At 45.2% G+C, this 8,254-nt stretch overlaps 1 protein-coding gene across 2 annotated transcripts; it reads left to right on the forward strand.

Annotated features, from left to right (window-relative positions):
* Nucleotides 1-4,342: 4,342 nt before the first annotated feature.
* LOC147899190 (uncharacterized) lies at nucleotides 4,343-5,688 on the forward strand. Of its 2 annotated transcripts, XM_087378428.1 has the most exons (3): nucleotides 4,343-4,726; nucleotides 4,763-5,205; nucleotides 5,295-5,688. In XM_087378428.1, exons 2-3 carry the CDS (start codon nucleotides 4,884-4,886, stop codon nucleotides 5,342-5,344), a joined length of 372 nt encoding a protein of 123 aa, XP_087234554.1. In that variant the 5' UTR covers nucleotides 4,343-4,726; nucleotides 4,763-4,883; the 3' UTR covers nucleotides 5,345-5,688. The 2 variants fall into 2 exon arrangements, with proteins under 2 accessions (XP_087234554.1, XP_087234553.1); XM_087378427.1 differs by having other exon boundaries at nucleotides 4,343-5,205.
* Nucleotides 5,689-8,254: the final 2,566 nt, after the last annotated feature.

The raw sequence follows: 8,254 nt of genomic DNA on the forward strand, positions 1-8,254 counted from the left end.
AAATGGATGTAACCTAGGGCTCAAAAGTGATGCCTAAGTCCTAACTGCCCTATGAAATCCCATCAACAACAAAAAAAGCATATTGTTAGTCCCTACCTAGTTACTAGGTCACGTGCACTCACATGCTTTCGCATAGACACAGTCGATTGCATCAATAATTGTGCCACACACTTTCATTCCTCACTCTCAAAGCATGTGTAAAAATAAGATCTCTCACAAACACACACAAATGTCATACCTACATGCCAACTAATCTAATGATCAATGGTACACCATATGAACATGGATGCAAGTTCAGAAACAACGCCGCCACTAAAGAGGATGCGTAGAAAGAGCCCACCACCTCAACCACGAGACCCCCTCCAGAGTTCATAGCCATCTAGCTCCTCTCAACCACGTCGACCACAGGCATTTGTGGTTCGGAATGATAGCTCTGAGAAGGATTATGTGCATGACATGGAAACCCAAGAAGAACAAATGCCACCCCAGTCACCATCGTCCTACACAACCATTGACGGGGCCCAGTCATTGGAACTTGTGTGGCCACCTACATCGACTTATGCTCTTTCCAATGCAACATCTTTCTTAGAGCAAAGGGGTGTGGGCAGTTTTCATGAGAGCCTAAAATCCTTGGAGGACAGTCCTACAATGACCACATACATCAGGGACTTTCTCCATTCTTACCACTCCAGCGATGCACAGGTTGGCAAGTATGACACCATCACTATACATCAAAGCCCACTCAACATTATCCTCGATAGTATAGTCATTCAAAGGGCCTTCTCACTCCCAACACAAGGTGCAAAATACCCTACAAGGCCTGCCGATGCTAAATTTCTCAAAGTACAGCCTCTCCTCATCAAGGGCACAATGTTCCATAGGGACGGCATATTACTTTGCACCATCATTAACCCTCGCCTCAAGGAAGTATCACAATTCCTATCCACAATCTTGGGGGTTAAGTGTGGCAAGAATCGATCCCTTCCACTCCGCACATTTGTTTTGCTAAGTAGGAAGCTAAAGCAAGGCTAGATCCAGCACTTAGCCATCTTCTTCACCAAAAAACTAGATGGTTCATCAAGCCAAAAATGTAAAATTCCACACTTATTGGCTTAATCATTAATAAAGAGCTACAGGAACGAGAAATGATCTGCCCCAGTCACCAAAACCTATTGAGGGGTTGGACATTCCCTTCTTACCAGCATGGGAGCCATCACCAACTTCTCCTACTATCACATTGGCAACTGCGGATACCTCATAAGAAATGCCTATTCTGGAGGTCGGAATTGAGGATTCTAAAAACACTACCAAGGCATTATCAACCGAGATATCTATTTTTGAGTTCAATTTCTTTGATGAGCTCACTTCTCGATATGGCTTTACTTTGCTTCTATTATACAACTCGAAGAACATATTACCTTCTAAATCTGTGAATTGAACTGTTCCATTGTCAAAAACTTCGACTAGTCGGTAGGGTCCTTTCTAACCCAACTTAAAATTGGTTTTGATAGGCCCCAACTTAGTAATATAGAGTGACATGAGCATACCCTTCTTCAAATGCTTCGGCACAATATGTCTATCATGCCAAGCCTTCTTTTTGTACTATATTATTGACTGTGACCAGGCATCTCAGAGATGCAACTCATTCAGGTGGCTTAGCTGATGCAATCACCCCTTGATTGCTTTTGACTCACCTAAATGATGCTTGGTAGCAATTTGAAGACTCGGAACAATGAATTCTAAGGGAACAACTTTCTCTACGCCAAAGGCCATATGAAAGGGTGTAAGATTGGTAGTTACCTTGTAAACACTTCTATAAGCCCATAAAGCAGAATGTAGCTTTGTATCCCACTCACCCTTAGTGGATTGTATTATCTTAGTAAGAATGAGTTTTAATGTCTTATTAGTTGACTCAACTTCACCATTGCCATAAGCATAGTTAGTGGTGGAGATTGTATGCATGATTTTGAATTCCTTTTTGAGTATCTTCATCACATCATTAAGAAAATGTGTCCCCTGATCACAGTGACAAGTTACAAAGGGAATCCATACCTGCATATAATAGTTTCAAAGATGAACTTAGTAGTACTTCAAGCCAAGTTGTCTTGGAGTGCCTTAGCTTCTACCCACTTGGTAGCATAGTCAATGGCAACGATGATATATTTATTATGAGTAAACTTGGCTTGTTTAAAAGGACTTTGACATGTTATTGTATCTGATGCCCATAGGTTGGACTCCGCCCAAGGCCTCAAGCTTTTGAGCAGCCATTCGTTTGATACTGGCTACATAGGCAAACGATGATGGAAAGATCACAAGGCTTTGAATCCCTCATCAAAGCCATGATGCATGCCTCTCATCCCAAATACGGTTTAGAGGCAAGCTCTATATGAGAGACAAGAACTACGATACCATGTGAAATTCAAGGCAATAGAAGTGCACATGCCAGCAAACTTAGCCTTATCCATATTGGCAGAATAGGATCTGCTGCTACAAGCTGTAAATGGCAATGCACCTGCAAGACAAGACATTCATAGAGATCTTGAATAGAATTAGGATCACGCAGCCATTGGATGAGGAAATGCACTATTTTAACACAAACTTCCACAAGAAACCAAGTTCAGAGACCAACTATTGCCCACGTTTTCTTGACAATTGCATAAAAAGATGAGCACAACTAGCATGTTTTCAACATCTTGGCTAGAGAAGCATACATCTTGCGAGCTACCAACACTAACAGAAAGACATGCAATAAAAAGATAAGCACAACAAAGGACACACAAGCAACAACTGGGCTACATGGGATCCTAACATTAAAGCGCAGCATGATAGTCGAGATTTGTGTAGGCAACGTAGACATCATTAATGGGCTGGTGAATGGCGTTGATGGCATCCTCCAACATGTCACAACCACAAACGACCAGCCAATAGTTTGGCTAGACTTCAAAAACAACACCATCAGATCGAAGAAGGGCTATGAGAACCAACATCTCTACCAACACATCGTGCCACGCACATGGCCACCTATATAACAATCCACAAAATAGGGAAAAACTCATTGAACACTATCCACAAAGGCAATTCCCAATACAACCAGCAAACGCTCAAACAAGACATAGATCTCAAGGCCTAACAATGTCTAGCGTCGCATTCGACCCAACAAAGATTCATACACATGGACTTGCATACACCGCCTTGTCGCGTATCACCTATATCGACAACTATTCTTGCTTGCCCCATTGGATAGAAGCCATATCAACCTGAGATATCGCAGCTGCAAACTTTCACAAAATGGGACTGCATCCAAAGAGATATCGCAACATACAATAAGTCCCACATAGTGATCGAGTCTTTGAACACTGCCTCCTTTAGCGCACATCACGAAAACATACAAGCAGATTGCAACTTGATGGCTGCCGACACACTATGCTTGCAAGAAACCAAGAAGCATATGTCATGCCTAGCCTTGCTACCTTCCTTCATTGAGTTCTCATGCTTCGACCATTCCGATCTCTCGCTCCTATACAAGCAAACACAACTTCTTCTTGGCAGCACAAGCATAGCAAAGAGTGGCATTGAAATAATCAACATAGTTTTCACGAAAGACATGCACCACAGATTGCAAATCGTCACCATCTACAAATCCCAAAAGCAACAATTGCAGCCTTCGAAAGAGCATTGTCGCAAATCATGCCTTTTGTGGACTCACCCGCTGGCTGTCCAATAAAAGGAGATGCGGAGGGTCGTCGCCACAATTGGACCAATAGAAACTGTGGGCCTGGATTGTGTCTTCAAAAAAATTTGTTCAGCATATGGAAGCCGCCCATCTACTTGGGTGGGTGGAATTTTCGTCTACGAATTGGGATCTAACTCACGTCGCCTAACACGAAATCAAGCATCCATCTACTCCACCAATCAGGTAGGATTCACACTTGTCTGCGGACAAATAAGATTCAAGAGCCATGTTTCAAGCATTTCGAAAACACACATTCCCGGACAATCCCATGTGGACTATGCCCTACGGACAAAAAATGATTTTTCACGGGTGGCCTCCTAAGGCGCCCATGAGTTTGTCCATGTTCAAATATAAAAGATGATTGGTTGCAAATGGGATTCAGACTGCTGTCATTTCTACGACACTCCAGAGACCCTACCACCATGCCACATTTGATTGGTGATTACATTGGAGCGCATTTAATATTTATTTCTGATTTGTCCGCCTTTTGTGAAACAAACCTCAAAAGGGGGAGGACATTCAAAACATCCACACTTCTTGTTCTCGAATGTTTGTGAAATGGGCTGTCCGCTGCGGAGAGGTGTGAACCACACACGGAACCCCCGTCCCCCCGGTCCCGCCAATGCGGGCACCCCCCAAAGAAACCCCCCCTTGCACACAAGCGCGCACACAATTAAAGCTCTCTTCCTTGACGGGCGAGGGGTTGGTGTGAACCCACCCTCATTCCTATATCCCAACCCAGTTGGGCGAATTGAGGCAAAGAAAACACTCGTAGGAACGTAGGGTATCTGGCCAAAGGAGGCAGGCAGCGAGAGAAAAGGGAGCAAGGGAGCTAGCGTGTAGGAGGTAGGAAGGGCAGGCAGGAGAGTAGCGTATAGGAGGTAGGAAGGGCACTGGGCAGGAGGATAAACGGGAGCGAGCAGGAAAGGGAGCTGTTGAACAGTGACATACGCAGAGAGAGAGAGAGAGAGAGAGAGAGAGAGAGAGAGAGAGGCAGGGAGACACAGAGAGAGAGAGAGAGAGAGAGAGAACTACACAGAGAAACAGAGAGGTTTAGGGTTTAAGGATCTTGACTCCGTCACCCAGCTCCAACTACAGAGAGTAACATTGAGGGTTTAGGGTTTAAGGATTTTGAGTTGCAGCCTTTGGAATGGATTCTCCCTCTTCCCCTCAGCTTCGTGATTCCTTGCGTCCCAAACCCCCTAGTTTCTTCCGCCTCCTGCTTCGTAACGCCGCTCAAAATAAGCAAGGCCTCGGCGTCATAGTCCTCGCGACTTCTTGCCTCTTCTTAAGCGTGTCTATGCTGGAGCACAAACATCGTTTTGAGCAGCTGCAGGAGCATTATATGTCCATGAAAAAGGAAAATCAGGATCTGAAAAGGGAAAATCAGGATCTGAAAACAACCCTTGGAAGCGTGACAGAGATAGTCTCCGAAGCGGCTGCGCAGAGTGACGCTCCCCAGACCACTAAAGGTATCGATGTGTATAAGGCTTCCACTAATTTGTGCTTACCAGAATAATTTTGTTTTGAAGAATAATTTCTGCTGTTGTTTCTGTCTCAGATGCTTCTCCTTCCCTCCAGACAAAGGGCAAGACTACCTTCATGATCTGAATTAAGCATCGCTCTTTGTACAACTGTACCGAAACCCAAGTCTCTAGCCATTTTCTTCGTGAAAACGCTCAATGTGGATGGCCAATGCTCTATAGTGGATTGCGATTATAAGCAAGGGGATTTCGATACCTCAAGGTTCGTTTGTGCACGAGCTAGACGATCACTCCACTAAAAGAACACCTTTAAGCATAGCGATTGGATCCCCCCATTTCAAGAAGCTTGTGTCTCTCTGTTTGCTATGAAGTATTTTATCCAAGCTTGGGCAGCGGACACTATATGAACAAAGGAATTAGCTTATAGCACACAAATGCTTTGTTTATTCCATAGAATTCTCATTTGTTTGTCATCTTATTGTATGCATGTTACGGGGAATGAACCTAACATTACTCTCACTAACACGAGTGTGTGCAAAAGCTAACTCAGGGGGAGAGACAGAAACTGTTGGCATGACATCGTGCACACAAATTCTACTCAGCCAAAGACTGAGAGTATGCTAACTTGAAACATTTCATGAAACTGTTTCAAGGTTTCTGAAACGTTTCAGGATGTCCCTTGGAACGGCTGCAATGAAACGGTAGTGGAATGTAAAATTAGGTGAATTTTAAGTAAAACGCCTGCCATTTCAAAATCTCACTGAAAATTTGAAGGATGCAAAATCTTTAGTCGTAGGAGGAACTCTGAAGTGTGTTTCTATGTGATTGTGTGCTTGGCCTTGGCAGTCATCAATAGGCCACTGAGTACAACTTTTGGCTTTCCTCATTAAAGGGGCTGAATACATTTGCTAGATCCGACTCTTGTAGATCAGTTTTTCATTGGTCAATTTTGTGAGAAATGACCCAACAGAGGGTACGCACAGCGGAAGACTGATAGTAATGCCTAGGAGCTCACACAGTGTGCGTGTGGGGTGTGGAATCACAGACTTCTTAACTTAATGTGCATAGATGTGCAAGCCAGTAAATAGACAATGCTCAGAGACAAATATAGAAGCAACTCTTTATTTTTCCGTCTGTCCACAAAGTAGGACAGGATACAATACCAACAGGTTCTCCTACTAGATGCCCAGCACTTCTAGATCTGTGAGCCCGCGTGCTCCAACTCGAGCGCATGTAGACTCTCTGTCTAGATCCCTTCCACCTTGCTGTTCGGAAGCCAGCCTAGGTGGGCAGCACCTCTAGCTTAGTGCAGCTTGTTCTGGGTCACCTTCACCTCCTGAATGTAGGCCCAAGGTAGGTCTTTCTGCTGCTCCTATCTGCTGGTTGATGGCTACTCCAAGTGATATGTTATGAGGCCAAATGCCTCTCCTTTTATAGGGCACAAGGCCTGCCCCAAAAAGCCATCCAGCAGCCTCAATCTGGCCGACCCCAGGCCGACCAGGCTGCCCATATGGGCTATAAATATGCCCTACCAGGGTCAGTCCCTTGCAGCCCTATTTGCTGCTGCTCCTGCCCTCCTGGGTGCCCATTCTCCAGCCCTAACTAGGGCCTCCAAACAGGCCCAAAACCTGCTCCACATCTGCGCCTGCACATCCTGCCATAACTGCGCCTCTGCCAGCCCCTTTTCCAGCGCCGTACAAATTCGTACACCCTGTAGATGTCAGCGCCATGTGATTGCCTCTTATTCCGGGTTCCTTGTGCTGGCTACTGCTTCGCCTTTTGCTGCTGCAGATTGATCTTAGCTCCGGGTACCCTCCATCTCTTTGATTCTTGCCCACATGGCAGTCATGCTGCTGCTCATGTATCAGTCTCTCAAACCCTAGGTTCACCCCCCATGCCCTCATATGGGGGCTTACAGATAGGGAGGTGACCTTTCCAACACCCCCTCTCACCGACACATCCAGGCCCAATGTCAACACATCGATGACGATGCTCCAGTAACTCCCTGGTTGTAGTCCTCTAGAACTTTTTGATGTCAAAATCTTCTCCTAGCTTCTTATCCAATGGCTCGTGCTCCACCAGGTCTGGTTCCGCTTCCACACACCATCGTGGTACACAGGTCCATCTTTGGTAGCACCTCTTGGCACCACCATCTTCAGTCACGTTCGTGCCTTCAAACTCGAGCAATCCAGCCATCACGATCTTCCAGTTGTCCCCCTCATAATGAGTGAATAACCAGGAGTCTTCTAAGCACCATGCTTTGAGGGTCTGTTTCAACCCGTCCTTTCTTTGGCAAGGTTTGCAACCAATGAATATTTCCATATAACCTAGACCATGAACTCTTGCCGAGTTCTCAAGGAGGTACTCTTCTGGCTTCAGTACTCTTTGTCCATCACCTTCTAGCAATTTGCATCCGAGATTTGAAGAAGCACCAATACTTTCCCTTTTGCCTTCGAAGAAGGCCAATTCCTTTCAATCTCGTATCTCGTGAGACAAATGAAGAGCAGAGTCTCTCTAGAGCATGCTATAAAGACTGAAATGCAGAATATCAAGTACATACCAGACTGTCGTACTGCTTGTGTGTTTGCTCTGAAAGCAAATCATGCACCTCATTGAGGCACCCACCAAAACCCTGTGTAATCCTTTACTGTCCCCTTCTGAAGTACATCATCCATCTGACCATGAGACCCCAAGGCCCTCCTTGGAATCCACCCTCGTGTTAGTGTCAACAGCCACGCATCTGGAAGGTACCAAGCGCTCCATGTTGTCCTTCACCTTCACAAAGGCATCTGACTCCTTGTTGATCCACATCTCTATGTTAGACAACCTCACTGTGGTTTCTTTGTCAACATATCTGACCTTGGTAACACTAGGTGATGTCACCAGGAACAACTCTTCAATTACCACATTTGCTTTGGCCTTTGTATCTCCTTGAGTCGGACTACTTTCTTTTGTTTTTCTAATCCGCCTTCTTCTTTCTGCAGTCCTTTGCAAAATGTCCTGGCGTATCACAGCAGTAGCACTTCTTTTTCATCTT

This window comes from Dipteris shenzhenensis, chromosome 8 (genome assembly GCF_047967505.1).
Source record: "Dipteris shenzhenensis isolate YYH24624 ecotype China chromosome 8, Dip_SZ_1.0, whole genome shotgun sequence".
Taxonomy (NCBI): domain Eukaryota; kingdom Viridiplantae; phylum Streptophyta; class Polypodiopsida; order Gleicheniales; family Dipteridaceae; genus Dipteris; species Dipteris shenzhenensis.